Source organism: Neofelis nebulosa, chromosome 2 (assembly GCF_028018385.1).
Source record: "Neofelis nebulosa isolate mNeoNeb1 chromosome 2, mNeoNeb1.pri, whole genome shotgun sequence".
NCBI lineage: Eukaryota > Metazoa > Chordata > Mammalia > Carnivora > Felidae > Neofelis > Neofelis nebulosa.
This window is the reverse complement of record NC_080783.1, coordinates 208,307,261-208,326,986: the sequence shown is the minus strand read 5'-3', so window position 1 is coordinate 208,326,986 and position 19,726 is coordinate 208,307,261. Positions and strand designations below refer to the sequence as shown.

At 53.5% G+C, this 19,726-nt stretch overlaps 1 protein-coding gene across 4 annotated transcripts in view; it reads right to left on the bottom strand.

Moving 5' to 3' along the window:
• Positions 1-19,726, bottom strand: part of CAPZB (capping actin protein of muscle Z-line subunit beta) — a 135,324-nt gene that overhangs the window by 33,453 nt on the left and 82,145 nt on the right. For all 4 annotated transcript variants that reach the window (XM_058718873.1, XM_058718870.1, XM_058718871.1 and 1 more), the window contains exons 3-4: positions 6,848-6,969; positions 1,581-1,694 (exon numbers count right to left, since the gene is read on the bottom strand). In XM_058718873.1, coding sequence (XP_058574856.1) covers positions 1,581-1,694; positions 6,848-6,969 — 236 coding nt within the window. The remainder of the gene's footprint in view (positions 1-1,580; positions 1,695-6,847; positions 6,970-19,726) is intronic.

Genomic DNA, 19,726 nt, shown 5'->3' with positions numbered 1-19,726 from the left:
CTGTGTGAACTTGGGCAGTGTACTTCGGCTCTCTGAACCGGTCACTCACTGGCAGAATGGGGACGATCCTTTCACGCGGGCTGTTCTGGAGAGTAGATGGGGGGGGTGGGGACGGGGAGTCCAGCGAGGCCGTGAGCACAGCGCTCACACCGTCACTGGCTGGCCACCGCCCGTCGCTGCCCTCTCATTATCAGTACCATCCCCACAGCACGAGACGGACTCCACTTGGGAGTTCTCGTAGGAGAGCTGTGCCGGCCTCCTAGCAGACGGTGGAGGGAAAGGTGGCAGTAAAAACCAACTACAGATACACGAGGAGACAGCGGTGCGTCCCCCTCCCAGCCTCACTGCACGAGCAGCAGGTCTCCGGCGGCGTGGTTCTGGACTCGAGAACGCTTTCAACACCAGGATTGGTTTTAACTGTGAAAATCAGTGACTCGTGTTTGTGGCAACAAACACGGACTCACACGCCAGCTCTTTGCCTCGACATCCTGTGGAGCCCACGGTCTCATCTGTAAGGAAGGGACAACCCTCTTCCCCAGAAGTTCTTGTAGGGACGAAAGGTACTGTACGTAAACGACTGGCGTGTGACAGATATCGAAGATACGGCTGAATCACAAGGCGAAGCATTCGGGGGCGACCGAGCTGTTTCAGGCCACCTGTTCCCGGCTTCCTCAGAGCCGGGCTTTTGTATTTCATGCGTCTGCTTAAGCGTCATGGGGATTTTCCGTGCGTGTATGCCTGAGAAGTGTCACTTTTCCTCCTGAGCCAGCTTCTAAAAGAAATTCTTTGTTAAATGTGTTGGAGCAAATCTGCTGTGAGCTGGAAGCCCATTGCAACTGTCTGAAAACCGGAGTCCTGCAGTCGTCGCAACACGTGCACCGCCACCAGCTGCTGGACAATGGTTCTGGCGGTTCGGATGCTTTGCTTCTCTCATTTCCACTTTCTTGCCCACAGCCTAGATCCGGGTGGGCGAACAGCCCGAGGGCCAAATCCCACCCACTTCGAGGCTCGAGAGAGTTTTTAGGTTTTTAGAGGACGATATATACAAAAAGAAAACACTGAGAGTAAAGGACAGACACTTAAGTGACCTGTGAAGCCTAAAATTTAACTTGCTCTCGGGCCCTTCACAGAAACCTCTGCGGATCCCTCTCTGAAATGACCCAATTTGGGGCAATGCATATTTTACGGCTGTGCTCTATTTTCAGTACAGAACTTTTACGGTGAGATTCTACTGATTCGGGAAAAAATGCTTCAGAGGCTAACCTTCTCTGGGGCCTTTCCTTGCAAGGTCGATCGATTAAGTGGCCGCTCCCAGTGGCACCTGCTGTTATTATGAAGCACAACACGGGACCCGCACGGGGGGCTTGTGCATGGCAGCACTCCACCCCCGACCGAGTCAACTGGTAACCGACCCGGTCGCCAAACAAACACCCAGCATCCTGCCGTGAGTGCTGTTTTACTCGGTTAGGCGAGCCAGGTAACAGATTCAAGGAAGGCTGTTTGGCCCGGTCACACTTCCCTTTTGTGATTTACTTATCGAAGCCGCAAGAGCTGGAGTGCAAAGGGAGGAAGGAACTCACAGGTCTCGATACTGGTCAAAGGCATTGTTGGCTTCCACCTCCAGCTTTCTCAGCCGAGCCGAAGGCATGGCCCCGTCTTCCAAAGGAGGGTCATACTTGTTACTCCATGGTGACCTGGAGGGGAGGAAGGAGAAAGAGATAACATGAATCGTTCCAGGAAGACACGGCCCATGAGCCGTGAGCCCAAGCCCCAGGTGCCCGACATTTCAGAGGCAAAGTCACTATCCATAGCAGTTTCCAGGCCCTGCTCGGAGTTTGCAGAGCAAGGGCTTGAGGCACACAGGCCTGGGCACGGACCCCGAGTCCCATCTCTCATCAGCTGTGTACTTCTGGGAAGCATCTTGACTTCTCTGAGCCTCCCTTTCCGAGTGTATAAAATGAGGCTACCATTTGCTACGAGAAGGCTGTTGTGAGGAGCGAAGGAGAAAACACACCGAGTGCCCAGACCAAAGCCTGGCATGTACTAAGTACCAACGATGTGACACCTTCTTCCACCATTGTATTGATCAACAGACGCCCCTCTCGCCTCTCTGACCTGCTGGCAGTTCTGTATAAACTTTTAATCCAAAGACCTGCCTACACAACTAAAGATAAGAGAAGGGAGCTGTCCGTTAGGGAGGCAGCAAGAGACTCAGCCCCAGGGGAACTGCTGATTACATGTGAGAAAACCTGAGGGGTCCTGTTCTCCATGGGAACAGGACAGCCTTCCCAACATCCAAGACCACGGGCACATACAAAGACAGCCAAGTAATGAGAGGCAGCCTTTTTCTAGCCCAAAGACTTCCCGCGTTAAAAAAAAAAAAAAAGTATTTTGCCCCATCAGGAAAGCATTTAATGACAGAGAGTACTGGAAAGGGGGTTCCAGGGGAAGTGCCTAATCATGAATTCCTGCAGGTGGAGTTCAGAGAAAGAATGAGAATGAAAAGGAGAGAGGAACGGAGGGGCGGTGCGGGTGCCACGGGCTGTGGACAAAGTCCTTCCCACTCCTGGACGGAAACCCCTTGACGTCTCCACCGTAAGAAACACATACCGCCTTTCCACGTCGCCCCCAGCTGACAACCAACCTTTGCATCGCAGAGAGTTCCAAAGAACCTTTCAATTTGGCATTGATTTACGGAAAAAAGGGATCACTGTCCTCAGAACCCCAGTATTAATGAATTCCGTGCACAAGCCTCATTCTTCCAGGGGACTGCACTGCCCCCCCCACTCCTGGGCACCCCCACAAACAAATCACAACCGCACCCCACCGCCCCGCCCCACTCCTGGGCACCATCACTAACAAATCACAAGTCTGGAACCAGAGGGAGCTGGGTGGCCACTCCTCCAGCTGCCTTTGCACACAGGCCCCAGCTCTCTCGGCTGCTGGGCCACAGAGGGCAAGCGCGGGAAGAGTCATCGGCCTGGCTCCCAAAGGGGGCTCTAGGCAGTAGTAGCCCCGGCCACTTCGAAAGCAAGGAGTCTGAAAACCCTTCTTTCCAAGCTGACCATTCCTCTGCACCATTTTCCTCTCTGTTGGAACAGAGACTTCACAAGAACGGGGTAAGATGCTCCCTTCTGCCCCCTGACCAGCAGCCAGCTCTGTGATCACCCTGAACTGGGCACACAGCACAGGGAAGAGTTATCCAGTAAGCCAGGACCCATCTAGCTTAGGGAGCAGCTGTGAAGCAGACACTAAGCACCCTCTCATCTTTGCCTAAAGCCCTCTCCCTTCTAGAGTGTGGCTGAGGTGTCTGTTCTTACTGTTATAGCACGTGTTCTTCATTCCCCCAAACTGTGCTCAGAGAACTTACCTCCACGACAGAAATGTTCTCTATTGTCACCGATCAAAAGGGCGGCTACTATCTTTCGGTTGGCTGCTGAGTGTCTGACATGTGGCTAGTGCAACCGAGGGGCTCTGTTTTAATTTTACTTAATTTGAATTCATTCAGGCAACCAACTCCAGAACCAAGGTTCCAAGAAGGCAAGTCTTTCCTGTCTTCTTTGTCCGCTAAGCACCTAGAACATGCTGGCACGCAACCACATGCTCGCTTAAGCTTTTAAGAGAATGAATAAATCCTTCCCCCCCCCCCCCAACACACACACCCTCCACTCTCACATACAGATGTCTATCTCTGCAGCTGCCACAGTCCTAGCCTTCCCTCCTCCAGGCCAGAAGGGCGCCTGGGGAAGGAGCCCACGTTGCCCTCCTCACGTCCCTGCGCCCAGCACAGAGCTCCCGGGTGGTGAGCACTGGTAATGGGCCGAAGCCTTACAGCACGGGGTGGGAAAGAAGGACCCAAGGGGATTCTGCTGGTGGCCCTCCAACCAGAAGAGAAGGAGCCACCCTCCGCTCGTTCTGAGGAACAACAGAGGCCTCGCAGCAGATCCTGAGACAAAGATGCAGTGGAAGAGAACCTGAGGCCCCCCTCCCTGCCCCCCACGTGCCCCTTTCAAGACTTCCCAGAATACTCCCGGGCCTGACCTTCGTTTCCCCAGCTACACAGCCATCGCCTTCCTGCGGGCCTGGAAGACCTTCTCCAACTGGCTTTCATTTGGAGGTGACCTGATTAGACACAAGAGCCCATCTCTCTTGCAGACCGGGGGCCTGGAATTTTCAAGAAGCCTGTAACTCACATTTCTCCTGGCTCACAGACGACAGCATTTGAAGCCGTTAGTCCTGGAGCCGGGGTAATTGTAGCTGGGGGAAAAAATCATAACATTACCCAGAATATTCTTAGTGGAAGGGGCACTCAGAACACATTTAAGAGCTTAAATGGAGACCATTTGAAAAAAGACAGATGGACAGGAACGGTTAGATTTCAAAAGTCAGGCCTTTCATTTCCCTCAGAGAATGCTTTTTGTTTGAGCTAACAGGTTTCAAACAGTGCTGCTGGCAATGGTCACGCCATAAGGATCTTATTTAAGCAAACGATCAAACACAGTTGGGATGGAAATGTGTGGAGAGAAATCAGAAGACCTTGAAGTTGTACCCCGAGAAGGGAAGAAGGAAAGAGAAGTCCTGTGCCCTGAACACCCTGGGCTCCTCTTTGGCTGAGGTCCCCAGGAGGTGCCCCAGGAATGCGGGAGCCGGTGGGGCAACCTGGAGGGGCTGCAGGCACCGGGGAAGCCCGGCCCGGGCATGGACACTGGATACGGAAACAATTCCAGCCATCCCACAGGCTGCCAGGGACCAGCTGCCGCACACAGCGGACTGGAGTTTTCAGGTGGAAAAGAAAAATACAATGACGACATTGAGTGAGCAAGAGTCAGCTCGAGGGCCACCTCTTCCCGGAAGCTTCCTGAACCCTGTGCCTGGAGGGGGCCGCCTGTCCCTTGGCGGTGTGCCGCCCGGTGAGACCACTCGGCACCGCCTCGGACGCCTCTCCAGCGAGGACTGGCCCTTCAGGGCGGAGCCCGATCCATCCCGGCTGCCACAGCACCTCCAGCCATCTCCACCTCATCCAGCCCTCGCTCAGGAATTCCAGGCCATCCGCAGCCTACCTGCCATCTCCACGTCCTACCTAAAGGACATCTCAAGCTCCTCCCACAGTCCTCCTCATCTCAGTCCGCAGCAGCCCCCACCTCCCCATCCCCCCTCACTGCTGCTTCCTCCACGCCCCGGCCCCGCGACAACGCTGCTGACTCTACTCCCGGGACGGGCCTCTCAAGTCGGACAGCTGCTCACCACCTCCACTCGGGTCTCTGGTCTGGACGGGGCCAAAATCTATTCCTGGCCTAACTTCGAATCGAAGCTGGCAAGGGGGCACGACTGTAAAACATTTGTCTCGTCTCTCCGTAAAGTCAGTATCAATGAAATGTTCGTAATTCACACCAGGTTCCGTGCCATTCAGCACTTGGCCTGTGTCACTTCTTTTAACCCCTCGTAGCTCTGTGCTACGTCCTTCAAGGCCCTGCAGGACCTGCCCTGCCGCATCCTTGACCTCAACTCCCACCCCGGCCTTCCTGTCAAGCTTGAGCCCGACCAGCGCAGCTCCAGCCAGGGACTTTACGCCCAGAACGCTCTTCTCCCAGACCCGCGCATGACCGAACCTTCTCATCAAGTCTCATTTCACATATTCCCACAGAAGTACCGTCCCTGACTTTCCATCCTGCCTCTCCTTTTGTATTTTCTCGATTCACTTTTCACAGTCTCGGTTGACTACTGCGTTCGCTACTTGGCTTCCTCACTGGGACGGAAGCTCCATAGAAAAGGGACTTAAAGAGTGCCGGCACACAGAGGACAGGCCTACAGAGACGTCACCACGCGTTATGCCGAAAAGAACAAAGCCCCCGATTTCCAGGTTAGAGGTGAGAACGCTAAAGACCAGAAATGGTAAGTCATCTGTCAAAGGCCTTGTGGCTACAGGGGCCAGCGCTGGTTTGGAGCCAACGTTGTGACTCCAGGTAATTATTCCCTGCTTCCGTGTCTCAGCCCCTGCCCCCTGCCCCAAGAGAACATCAGGCCGAAGCTGTAAGACTCAGCCCAGGTTGTGTGGCCTCCAAATAAACCTAAAGCAGGCTGCATGCCTCCACCATCCTCCAAGGCAATGCACACAGCAATGAATCACAGAAATGCTGGACAGTTTAGGGATTCCTGATGTTTAACAGGAAGAACGCCTAGACACCCTTAAAACCTAGCTCAGACATCACCTCCGTCAGGAAGTTTTCCTGGAGTTTCCCCAGCCTCTTCTAGGCTACCTGCAAATTCCAAATGAGCTCGGTTGGCCCTGGTCGCATGAACCACATCACACAGTAACCAGCTGCTAAGTGCACCTCCTGTTCCGGAGTGGCGGTTCTCCAATGCAGGGGCCAACGTCAACTTCGTTGGGTAGGGCCCTCAGCACGGCGATGGGAAGAGGAAGGAGAGCTGTGGATCTGGTGGACAGAGCTGCCTCCCAACGTCCCTCACTGAAGCAGTCCCTCCTCGCGCTCAAGATCCCCGTTACGTGCACACCCTATACCTTGCCGTTGGCATGGCTTAACGCAATTACTGTTTTGTAACAACAGCCACCTCCCGTTAGATTGGAAGGGCAGGGGCCCTCGCTCACTGCTGAATCTCCAATGCTTTCTGGAGGCACCCCACAAGCACCCAGTGGTTGACCAGATGGCAGGATGGATGGTGGGAAGGGATGAAGGGTGGGAGAGAGGGAGGAAAGTCAGGGAGAAAGAAGGCCGGTGGGCTGTGAGACTGTCCAAGTTCAGTGGTCCTCGTGCTGCTGGGCCGGTGGCAACGCCCGGCCCGGGCTCCGGCCCACCATGCCTGCCGCATTCTCGGGGTGGGAGCTCACCTGTACGAGTCCCCATCTCTGTTGTAGTCACACAAAAGGTAATCCTTCCCCACCACCTTGTCTCTGGCGATTTTCAGGGGCTGGTCAACAGAAGACAGGAGATCTTCACACAGACTGGGGACCTGGCAGAAAGAAAGGAAAAGGCAGAACCGGGGGGTTAAAACAACACGTCAAAACCAGGTTGGCTAATGGCAACCAGAGCCATGTCGTGGTCAGCATATTTAACATCTGGCCCTTGGTACTCTGCCAGAATTATGGGCCTGTTCTTTTCTTTTCCACATGTGTCTGACACCAACTGTGTCCCTCCATAAAGAAACCTGTTCTTGAGTTACAGCGGAGCGTGATTTCCAACACAGCCTTCCTTCCAAATCTGCGTGCAGCGTTAATTACCTGGTCGCCAGGGTGGTCTGGTACATTTAAGTATGTATATGCTTGCTATTGGTCTCTGGTGGGCAAAGTACAAGCTCAAGTCCTGAGAAGAAGGTAAACATTTGAAATACACAGGAATCCAAAGAACTCTGAGAATAACCCGTCCGTGCCGGAGAACTCCCACAGGCTCCCATGCCGGGTGGAGTTTCCAATACTTTCCAGGCCCCCGGCCAAGCATTGCCAGGCTGGCTGGTGGAGTCGACGCTACCTGCTGCAAAGGTAGCTACACACCGGCCTCCCCCAGTGCCGAGCTCCAGCTGGCTTACCTCAGGTGGACCCACTGGGAGCCATGTCACCGAGAAAGAGGGCCCCAGGGCCTGAACCCCACGACAAATGCTGCCGACTCTGACACGTGGCCCCACTGGTAACCAGGCCGCTGGCCACCGCCGCCTCCTCCTCCTCCGCCGCCGCCGCCTCCTCCTCCTCCTCCTCCTCCTCCTCCTCCTCCTCCCAACTCAAACATCAATTTCCACCAAAATATTCCAGGAAGCGATGGCAGCACTTTCTGAAATGGATTCCTTCAGGCCTGAGTCACTTCCATGCTGTATTTTCAATGTGCTGACTTATTCCTTTCATGGGCCTGGGTTTATGGAGGCCCCACCATATCGTTTACCAGGCAAGCGGCTGCCAACTGCACCAACAGCCCTTCCAAATGGAAAAGTTAAATCATGTGGCAAAGGTACCCAGCAGAGCGGCTCAGCAAGGGGGCAGACGGCCGCGGCAGTTCCCGCGTTCCTCCAGAAGACCCTTATCGCCTCCAGAAAGGTGGTGGTGGGGAGACTGCCACCCCAGGGACCACCCAGCCTCCGGGGCCTCTCCGGGAACCCCTGCTGAGCCCCACGGTGCTTCCGGGCAGCTTGTAAGGCCCTGGCTGGCACAGCTGGAAGACGGTGACCCTGTCTCGCATAAACTCCAGCCTCTGTGAGGCAGAGGTTCCCTCTACGTGGACCACTGCCAGTCACCTAGGCCCCCAAGAGATGCCGGCACCACTAACTCCTATACACCACCTGTGTCCAGCTCCCACAAACACACACACACACACACACACAAAACAGGGCTATTTTCTTCCTTTTTTGTTTTTCTTTAGATTTTATTTTAAAAATAATCTCTACACTGAATGTGGGACTCAAACTCACAACCCAGAGATCAGAACTCTCATGGTCCACCGGCTGAGCCAGCCAGGCGCCCCAAAACGGGGCTGGCGAATCAAAGTTAGTTTTGGTGACGGTAACATCCTACCCCCTACCAAGTGTCTGTCATGTATCATGGCTGTCAGAGTACAGACGGTCAACTTGAGAGCTCACACACAACCTGTGAAGTAGGCATGTATTACCCCCATTTTCCAGATTACAGACAGCCGAGGCCCAGGGTTACCAAGCTGCCCAAGGGCCACACCAGAAGCAGGCAGCAGCCACAGAAATCCGCCCCCCCGCCCCCACCTCTGATGGTAACCCTGACACAGAAGAGGAAGGACAGTGCATGCCAAAAGCACACTGTGGTGGCAAATAACCCCCTTCTGCTCCCACCCCCTGCTCAGCAACCAGTGGCCACGGGGCCTGGAAGAAAGCCCCGGCCACGGCAAGGCAGATTTTAACAGCTTCCGCCCGACGCCGCTGGGATCTGGAGGTGGTCTTGCTTTGCTGCTGTAGGCCCAGAGGAACGGCCCTGAGCACCTGTGCCAGCCCAGCATGACGAGCCCCTCCCCTAAGCATCACCGTTGAATGCGCTGGACCAGCTCACCCGGGGGCCCTGACTTCTGCCTAGAACCCCATTCTAACTGGCTGGCGCCCCTGGCACTGCTGGCCAGTTCATCCCGGACTGTGTCAGAGAACAAGCCACCGGGCTCTGACGTGCAACTTCCGGACTCCACCGCTTACCATCCCTGTGGTCTCGGGCAAATCATTTTTACGTCTCAAAGTCCTTATCTGGAAAGTGGGGATAAGAGAACCAGCTCATCGAGATTTGGGGGATCACAGGAGGCAATGCCTTCAGCATTCCAGCCATGCCCAGCACAGGGGCATGCACGCACACTAGTACTGGACAGCGAAGCGCCCGCCCTCCCCCCTCCGTACCCGCCGCGGTCATCTGCGCTCTGTGACTGTTTGATGGCAGCGCCAGTCCAGGTCCCACCTGGATTCACCGCACTGCCTCTTTGGGATCCGGATAAAACGGACCCTTGAGAATCCAGTTCTTCTTGCCTTCAGTTCTGCCTGGAGCCAGCTGTTGCCCCTTCCCCACCAGTCCCGCTGCTTTGCAGGGACCCCCACCCCCACACACAGGGAAGCCCACAAGATCGTGGGATTTGGTATAAAACAGGCTTGACTTCATTGCCATCCAAAAGGTGAATCCGTGGATCAGAAGTATCTCCATAATTTCTTCCTAGCACTTATGCTAACTGAAATGACTTTTAAATTTATTTCTTGTCTGTCTCCCTTTCCCAGGGCAGGGACTTCAATCTTGTTCACTGCTGGATCCCCAGTGCCTACGGCAGTGTCAGAGGCATGGTGAGTTCTCGAGGAGATTTGCATGGGAGGGAGGAATTTTATAACGCAAAGCCTCCCAAACACCAATCAGCTTTGTTACTAAGTTAATAAGCTGGTGTGCAGCAAGAATCTTCATCAAAAGAAGCTGTCGTCCAGAACTGAACTCTGATGGATGCCAGTGACCAATTTTGGTTGTGGTTCCAGCCAGACAATCTCAAACCTGAATCATGACATGGTGGAAAAGCCCTTGGGGGGGGGGGGGGCGGTTTATGAATACAGACCCCGAGGAACACAGCAACGGGGGCAAGACTGAGAACTGAGAGACCAGGTTCTAGCCCCTGCTCTTCTGGCAGACACACCGGGCGCCGACCCGGGAGGCTGACGGCGGCCTGTTATGAAATGAGACGTTTACTTGGGTTTTGTTTTACAAGTTGGGAACTCAGTGACCTACTCTTCTTTTTCTGTTTTTCTTTCTCCTGGGACCTCCCCACCTCCACCTTAAAAAAAAAAAAAAAAAAAAAAAAGCACTTCTGGCCTGTGAAATCAAAAAATGTGGCAGCCACTGGTCTAGAAAATGGGATCCAGCCCTCCCTGCCTGTCAAAGTAGATAGATCAGGGTAACTTTCAAGGTCAGTGTGAAGAACCGGAAGGGAGTCCACTCCTCCCACCTTGGACGTCCTGTCCTTCAGAACACAAAGCTGAGGCAACAGTGCAAAGGATCTGTGGTACCAGCCGTCATCAAGAGCCACTCTCGTAGCCTGCCCAGCCTACCTTTCCTATTCTGGTCACAAAGCTTCTCAAGCCCATGAAGCCCGGGGCAGGGCTGACCTCCCCTCTCCACCGCTGCCCACGGGCAGCCAGAGAGCCTCAGCCCCTGGCCTCCTCAGGGATGGGGCCTCCCTAGGAGTTTTCTCCAGGGGCAGATACACGGCCTGTATTCCCTCTGCCAGGGAAGCGGGTGGGGGTGAGGGCCCTGGGCTGCGGCAGGCCTCAGGAGAGCATCTGCATGAGCTTCTGAGCGAGGCAGAGCGGGTGATACTATCTGAGCTCCCAGATCCAGCTGCCCTTGTGACTGAGGCTTTTAAAGTCCATGGCCAGGTACTAACCAGAACAACATACATCTAAACTGTCACTGAAAAATTATGGCAGTGCACCAGAAACCACAGAGAACTCCTGAAGGCGCAGGGACGTGCCCTTCCGTGAAGAGAATCTGGGACGCGATACGGCCGGCTGATTCTTCAACCAGGCAAGCACAATTTTCGCCTTTTGGGTAAACTTTCAAGTTGGACCGTATTTTTGTATTCCAGTCCCTTCCACCAGTCCTGTTTCTCCGGTCAAAGACAAAGTGCCCTGGAAGAATCCTCTTCCTGTCGCCACAGGGACTGAGACGTGTGGATGACACGGTGTGTCCACAGATTTGTACCAGCGCAGCCGCTCGAGGGTGCGTTAGTCATGATCTGGCACCACCCACACCTGTCTGACTTCCATTCCGTCCTACCCCCCACTCCTGCCTGCAGCCTCCCAACACCATCCTGTCCTGTTCAGCACTCCCTCCATGTGCAAGTTAGCACATGCGTTCTTCCACTGGACAAGTCCCCACATAAAGGGTTGCTGGAGAAAATACAGGATCAGGCGGTTAATTTTTAATTTCAGATACACCACGAATCTCAAAAACATGGAGCGTACGTTTTCATTTGCCAAACCTGGCAACCCATCCCCTTCTCTCAAACCCTACCACCCTTAAGAACCCAGCCCGGGGCGTCTGGGTGGCTCAGTCGGTTGAGCGTCCGACTTGGGCTCAGGTCATGATCTCGCGGTCTGTGAGTTCAAGCCCCGCGTCGGGCTCTGTGCTGACAGCTCAGAGCCTAGAGCCTGCTTCAGATTCTGTGTCTCCCTCTCTCTCTTTCCCTCCCCCGTTCATGCTCTGTCTCTGTCCCAAAACTAAACGTTAAAAAAAATTTTTTTTAAGAACCCAGCCCCAAATCCGACTTCTTTGTCAAGGTGCCAAATTCTTTGGAATTCCTGGAGTAACACTGATGTCAGCTGAACCCCAAATGCTTTGGGGATGGCTGTTCTAATACTGCCATCAGCTCTCACTTTACTCCTTCCTCGCTACTTAACATTCTTTGTCTTTGAGTGCTGTGAGCCTACAGAGGCAGAGACCAGTTCCTGAGGCCGAGCCCCACAAAATGCATGGTGTGCTGACTTCTTCTGTGGAAGTGGGTACTAATCTTGATCGAGGTTATACCAAAACCCAGAATACAGGCAGTTTCTCTCTGCAGTCGCTTACTTACCGATGCTCCCCCTGCATTCAACCCCAAGGCTACCCCCGCTCAGTCCTGTCAAGTGCTTAGAAGAGTGGAAGAAATCACATTAAGTCTCAAAGATCAGGAGTTTGTAGAGCAATTTAAATGAAAGAACGGGTCCAAACAAAGCCAAGAGTTCACTCTGGGCTGCATGTGTCATCGGCTCCACTGCCTCTGAAGGCAAGAACACGTGTTTGGTGCCTACACCCAAGGGCCGGATGGTTTCTGTCCAAACTGCACATCTGAACTGCTTCTCGGCCTTTGCAAGGAACGTTCAGATAACACCAAAGGTGTCAGATCAATCCTGGCTGCTGGGGGGATTTAAACTTAATTCCCAGCGACTTGGAACAGAAAACAAGGATGGCGTTCTGGCCACCCTTCTGGTGGTGAGGTTCAACTTCTCCACTGCAAAGACTCCTTTGAGGCCACACCCCAGGGACCACCCAGCTCTTTAGTGACACCATCATCTGGCTCCCTGGTGTGGGGGGAGGATGGCCCTGGAGGAGGGGGCGGGGAGAGGAAGAGTGAGCTGGGGCAGGGAGAGAAAAAACCCCAGGGGGTAGAAGGTAAAGGACAGGCGAGGACGCCCTGAGCAGCAGCCACAGATGACCCTTTAATAATGAGGATCAAGACAAGCAGGCCGTCACAGCCAACACCAGGCACTGTATCACGAACTCTCCTGGCACCACCTCCTCCAGGCCTCAGGTACCCCAAGTGTGGAGCAGTTATAGAATCCTTATTTTAAGGCCGGGAAAAACGGGGCCTTGAGAACTTGCCCAAAGTCACAGCACTACTCGCCAGCAGTCTGGGAAAGGACACGGGAGATACGGAACGGCTCAGTCAACAAAAAGTGCATCCACTCTTGCTGTCGCCCCAGCCTGAATGCTTTTCTATCTAATGCAACAGCAATCACATGAAAAGAGATACAAATCAGAAGTTTCCGGCCACAAGTGAGGTTCGCGTCTGTGCCGCCATGTGGTTCAACTTTGCCTCTTCCCCTCCTCCGTTAGTTATTAATGTTGAAAACAATTGTTCAACCAGAAGAAGAAACTTGAGATGAACCCTTAAAAAAGCACAAAAGCCAGACCAGTGCAACTCCACGGATAATCTAATCCACAGCACCCCCGTCTTTAAGAAGTGCACCCTTGTACCTCAGTTTTTAAAAACATGGCCAAATGAACACATTCCATCTTTTGATCTGCCCGCTGGCCGAGAGCCTGCCACCAGAGAGATAAGAATCGAAAACAGACCCTGTCCGCTGGGTCGCACACTCGGATGAGTGATGTTGGAATCGCAGCCGGGCACAGGCCTGGCTGGCCGCGCTCCCCTCCCCGCGCTCCCCTCCCCACGCTCCCAGGCATCGAGGTGTCAGGATGCCGGGGCTCCGGGCGGCCAGCAGAGGTCTCTGCCTACAGTTTGCTCCTTTTCTACTTTGGAAGGCTACATCCTTCCCCCCTTTCCGTTAATACGAATACAAATACAAATGAAATCTAAAACTAAAGAGAATGCTTTTAGGGACACAAGTGCTGGTGTAGGAAACAACCTACAGTGTGGCTTTCAGGAAAACACCAACCTTGAAATCAAACACCAGTTCAAATCCTCGGTCTACTGCTTCCTGGCTGAGCGTACCCTTCCTTAACCTCAGAACTGGGGCTACAATACCCGCCTCAACGAGAGATTCATTCCACTTAATGATGCTGAGCACCCACACCAGGCATGTGCTCGGTGCCATGGACTTGGTAGCAGACAAGATGGACCCACGCAGCCTGCTCTCCCAAAGTTTGTTCCGGCCGCTGGGAACAGACAAGTGCACAAGGAGCCATCCTGAGTGGTGGCGAGGGTGGGCCTGTGGAGATTCAGTGGTTTGGGAGTTGGCAAAGAGATGACACACGAATGAAGGAAAGCGGGGGGGGGGGGGGGGGGGGGGTGGGGACGCTGTGATGGGAGCAAGAGCCAGCACGCAGAGACTGCGGCAAGGAAGCCACAAGGCGAGCGTAAGGAAGACACAATCATCTGTGGCCACAAGCCACCCCTCCCATGACAGGGAGCCAGCACTGGGAAGGGGCTGTGCTGTGGGGGTCCCTGCCCACACGAAGCCCTCCAGCCATGCCTGGACCTCAGCAGAAATCCTAAGGCCACCACCCAGCCTAGAGCCTGCTGAGAAATAGGAGGAGCTTCGCACCTGCTGAACTCGTCCCGCACTCCCAACCACACCCACACAGGGGCGCCGTCCCTCCTTCCCACTTCAGACCCAGCCCTCTTCTAATTCATCCATCACTGGACGCCAAGAATGATATCCCTCAAATGAAAGGACAGACTATTCTTCATCGGCAGTCTGTAAATTATTTAGGAAGATGCACAACTGAGAAAGAATATCACTGAGTGTCTGAAACAATTTCCCAATTTTGGAAACATTAAAACGTGATGAACCATGCACACTCAGATTCAAGAGGCTGGTACCTGTAGTGCCCCCAGTAGACTAAGTACGTGCTCACAACGGGCACACAGCTGTTCGCTGGGGGACAGTCCTCAGGGTCTGAACAAAGCTGGCCAAACAGTGCTACCACCAGGAAATTGTTCTTGGTCAACAGATATTTTATTCTACTTAGAAACGAATTTTTCACATGCCATTAATGACAAAGAACTTTCTCAAGAAACCAGTCCCCCTCTCCCCTTTTTTCTTTTCTTAGGCAGGTGCCCTAAACCACCCCAGAGAGAAATAACAGAGATGAACTTCCTGGGCTGGGTTTCAGCCATTCATACTCAAGACTCCAAAGGCTTTGCCTTCTAGAAGCTCACAGCCTGGAATAAGAGGCCAGAACGGTTTTCTAAAGGAAGGGTCAGGAAAGGGCAGAACAAAAAGAGGGCAAATTGAAAGGAAAAATTAAAATCACTATCTGTGAGTCAACCACAGGCGAACACACAAGGTTCCTGTTGTCCATTTGTAACCTTACGCTTCCCTGAAGGGGATGAACCAGGCAGCCGGAGCCTAATTAAATTAACCATTCCCTGGCCAGGGCTACAAGTCCACATCTGGTGGAGGCAAGTCTAGAGAATTCAGGGTCATTCTAACCTGCCTGCTCCTTTTAATTAAGGCCTTGTCCCCCAGGGACAGAGCACAATACACAAACACCTTCAAGAAGCCAGAGGCAGAAAAGTCACCAGACAGAAGGCACTGTGGCCTCGGAGCCTGTGCAGGCAGTTACCCCGAGCAGAGCCCACTGCCCCAGCGTCCTATACAGTCCATCCAGACCGAGGCTGCTCTCCCCGGGGCACCTAAGAACCCCCGCCTGTTCCCTGCAGTCCTAAAGCTTCAGAGAGGAGGTGACTCCCCGGCCTATGCTCCTCCAGGCCACAAGGCCTTGGCTGTGGGCCTCACACATTCAGGACGGGGTCTCTCTCCTCAGGACAAGGGTGGGGCCTAACACCGTCGGGGCTTCCAGTGCTGGTGACATGGTGCTCCAGTGCAGAGCAGCAGGGTCCCTCAGGTCGAGTTCTGATCTTCTGAAGGCTCCCAGAATGTTCTCCCTCCTGGAGACTCGGCTAGGGGGCTGGCTGGCTGGAGGCGAGGGTGAGCGTGCCTGTGACCGCTGGCCCCTCAAGGCAGACGGAGACTCAAGCTCTCAGCCCTAGGGATGTGACGAGCACCCGGTGGCGACCATACGGAGACAAGCGTGGACAGAGAGCTGTGACCCTCTTGCTGGATGTTCCATGGTCCTGCCTCCTCAGTCTTTGTCGTTAAGGGATTACTGTCTTGGCTGCATTCTTAGAAATCACTTCAAATCTTTCAGGGAAAAAGACCAGGTAAAAACTACATGAAAACAACTTGTTGATAATGTGATCTTTACACTAAGGCCCTGTAATTTCATGGGAAGGACAGGGGATCTCCACCCTCTATTTCAGTTTCTGTAATTTTTTTTTTTAATGTTTACTTCTTTTTGAGAGAGACAGAGACAGAGTGTGAGCGGGGCAGGGGGGCGCTGAGAGAGAGACAGACAGACAGACAGACAGACACAGGGAGACAGGATCTGAAGCAGGCTCTGGGCTCTGAGCTGTTAGCACAGAGCCCGATGTGGGGCTCAAACTTGCAAATGGTGAGATCATGACCTGAGCCAAGATCAGACGCTTAACTGACTGAGCCACCCACCCAGGCACCCCCTCTATTTCAGTTTCTAAAAGCTACTACCTGGGGACACCAGGATGGCTCAGTTGGTTGGGCATCCAACTCTTGATTTCAGCTCCAGTCAAGACCCCAGGGTCATGGGTTCAAGCCCTGCATCAGACTCCATGGTGAGCATGGAGCCTGCTTAAGATTCTCTCTCTCCCTCTCTCTCTCTGCCCCTCTCCTTCACTACAGCTGTGTCTAAAATTTTTAAAAAATTAAGGAAAAGAAAAAAAAAAGCTATGACCCTAGCAGCTGTAGATGTTCTTCTAAGTGGTTATGCACAAGGCGTTTTTTTAACATTTATTCATTTTTTAGAGACAGAGACAGAGCATGAGCAGGGGAGGGGCAGAGAAAGAAGGAGACACAGGATCCAAAGCAGGCTCCAGGCTCCGAGCCGTCAGCACAGAGCCCGACGCAGGGCTCGAACCCACGGACTGCGAGATCATGACCTGAGCCAAGGTCAGACGTTTAACCGACTGAGCCACCCGGGCGCCAACACACACGTTCTTACTTTATCATTATGGCAACCCTGTATGACACGCTGGTGTCACTGTCATCCCAAATTATCGCTGACCAGAGAGGAAGACGCCGAGGCACAGGTGGGTTAAGCAATGCGGCTGAGGCCTGCAGTTAGAGGAGGCCCCTCGGCCGGTGCCGCCTGGAGCCTGCTGCCTGGCGAGCAGCCATGGGACAGAACTATTTCAGCTGGAAGGATCACCAAGTGGGTGGTGGCAGAGAGGTGCACCCGGCCGAAGTGGGGTTTGCATGACGAGGTCCACGTGAACCACCCCCCCTCCCCACAACGGCCTGAGGGTAAAGCAGCCGCTCTCAGGGTGGAAGGTGAACGAACAATCTGCCCCCTTGCTCATCGCTGCGCACTCGGGTCTGGGCCCGGGCTCAGGCTTTACAAAACCCACGTGCGAAACCTTCATGCGCAAGCCCTCCTTAAAGCTACGAACAGGCTACCGTGGAAACGCACACACTGAGATCCTGGTAGGGAACTGACAGAGGGCATGTGCCACCCGAGTGAGAAGTGAGCTGCCAGACGGGCAATGCTGGTGAAACGCAGAAACGTTCTTCACTGCTGGTCGGGGAAGGCTCAGCATGGCGGGGAGCGGGGGACAAACCGCTGGGTACCCATCCATGCGTCCCGGCACAGGGACAGGATTCCTAGAGTGGGTGCGGGTACGCCGACCAAAGCAACACCACCTCCCCCACCCCCCCGCCGAGGCCTCACAGGGGGCCAGGTCCCGGTACACCTTGCTCCAGGGACCCTTACGGCCGACCCTGGGAGGCCAACGACCTCGCGAAGCAGCAGCGGAGGCTCAGAGCCATGCAGCCACCGAGTCATATGCCAGAGTTCCGGCTCTTTCCACCACACATTCTCCCCAAACACTCAAGACCACAAACTTCCAAACAACCCTGACAGTCTCGCAAAATTCCAGCGATGTGGCTGGTTCCTTTCAAGTGGAAATGTTCGTGCCATCTGTGTGTGTGTCTGAGCGGGGCCGGAGGCCAGCGCTGTTGTGCCACGTTATGTGAGGCATGCCCAGAACAAGCTGGGCCTTCCCCCCGCCCCCATTAGCACAAAAACCATCCTGGCTGGCTGGCCACAATGTTTCCCACTGGATTCCTTCCACTGGATGGATGCCTCATCAGGTTTTGTTTTAATTTCACTGAGTCACCCAGAGAAAATGACCACGCACAAAGAAAAATCTGTAATTCTTCCTACTGGGGAAGTTGGCTCCACTTAGGAGGCACCAATGTGTCCCCTTTCATTGGCTGGGTCTTTCCAGGATCAAGAGCTCCTCTGTTTCTCCACTTTGGCCCATTAAGAGGTAAAACTCAAATCTGACGTTCCAGATGAAACCCACCCAAGTGCATGAGGGGTTAAATACAGTGTCCCCGCCCTCAAGGAGCTCAAAGTATAGGAGGAGAGACAGGGACACAAACCAAGTCCCGACGTGCTACGTGCTATGGACGGGGAGTACTGGATCGGCCATAGAAACGAAGAGGAGGGCTGCCCAGGGCTCCCTCGGAGGGGAGAACGAGCAGGGGAGTCCAGGCAGATGTGTGGGGAGCTAGCCGGGAGCTAAGTTACAAAAAGTGAAGCACAGGCGTGGCACGGCGATGCCTGGGGGACTGGGGTGGAGAAGGGACACCCACCTGGACAAAGGAGTATGGCATGGAATCCGGATGGCTGCACCATCCAGTGCATATGCCAGAAACCCATGAAACGTACACCTTAAAAGAGTGAATCTTACAGCAAGTAAATTATATCTCCATTAAGCTGTTGTTTAAAAAAAAAAAAAAAAAAAAAAAAGAGAGAGAGAAATCAAGAGAGAATGTCCCAGGTGGAGAGCACAGGTACATCCAGGGAAGTCTAAGTTCCATGCAAATGCAAAAATATCAATTTGGGTTTTTTTAATTTTTTTTTTTTTTTACATTTATATATTTTTGAGAGACAGCACAAGCGGGGGAGGGGCAGAGAGAGAGAGAGAGGGAGACACAGAATCGGAAGCAGGCTCCAGGCTCCGAGCTGTCAGCACAGAGCCCGACACGGGGCTCGAATTCACAAACCGTGAGATCATGACCTGAGCTGAAGTCGGATGCTTAACCGACTGAGCCACCCGGGCGCCCCCAATTTGGGTTTTAGCAGAGAATATATTACATGATTGAAGTCTGGGTTAGTAAGCATCTGGGCATCGGGGGCCAAAGGCAATGTTACTTTTTCCTTCACTCACAGTAGCTACTGGAGCACCAACCCTTATAACCCAGAGCTTTCCCACATCAAAACAAATTAATAAACAGAGCACACAGTAGGGGACGCATCATCAGCCCGGCAGCCAGAGCTGGGTCCTTAGTGAAATGGGCATAGACCACTGGATGGTCCTCAGTTTCCTTATCTCTAAAATGGACCAACTGAATGAGATGGGTCCTTTGCTTCTCCAAGGCAGAGAAGCGGTGCCTGGTGGGATGCTGGTGGAGAGGGGCTCAGGGTGACAGGGCCTGACTCTTTTGTGTTTGTGTTAAGATTTAGCTTGAAAGAGGATTCCAGTCATTAAAGAAATATCTGAAAGCCACCAGACTAGATGACTAGCAAGGTTCATTTTAGCCTTAAGATTCTGCAAAGTCTCACACATCAAGAGAGTCTAGGGCCACCTGGGTGGCTCAGTTGCTTGGGCGTCCAACTTTGGGTCAGGTACGATCTCATCGTTTGTGAGTTCGAGCCCCTGTGCTGACAGCTCAGAGCCTGGAATGTGCTTCAGATTCTGTGTCTCCCTCTTTCTCTGCTCCTCCCCCACTCACACTCTTGTCTCTGTCTCTCTCTCAAAAATAAACACTAAAAACAATATATTAAAAGAAAAAAAAAAAAAGACAGCCTATGTACTTATCTCTATGACCGTCCAGGAAATGGCCTTTGGAGCTAATCAGAAGCTTGTGACGTTCTTCCTAAAACTGAACACAACATCTACTGAGCGAGGCACTGTGTGTG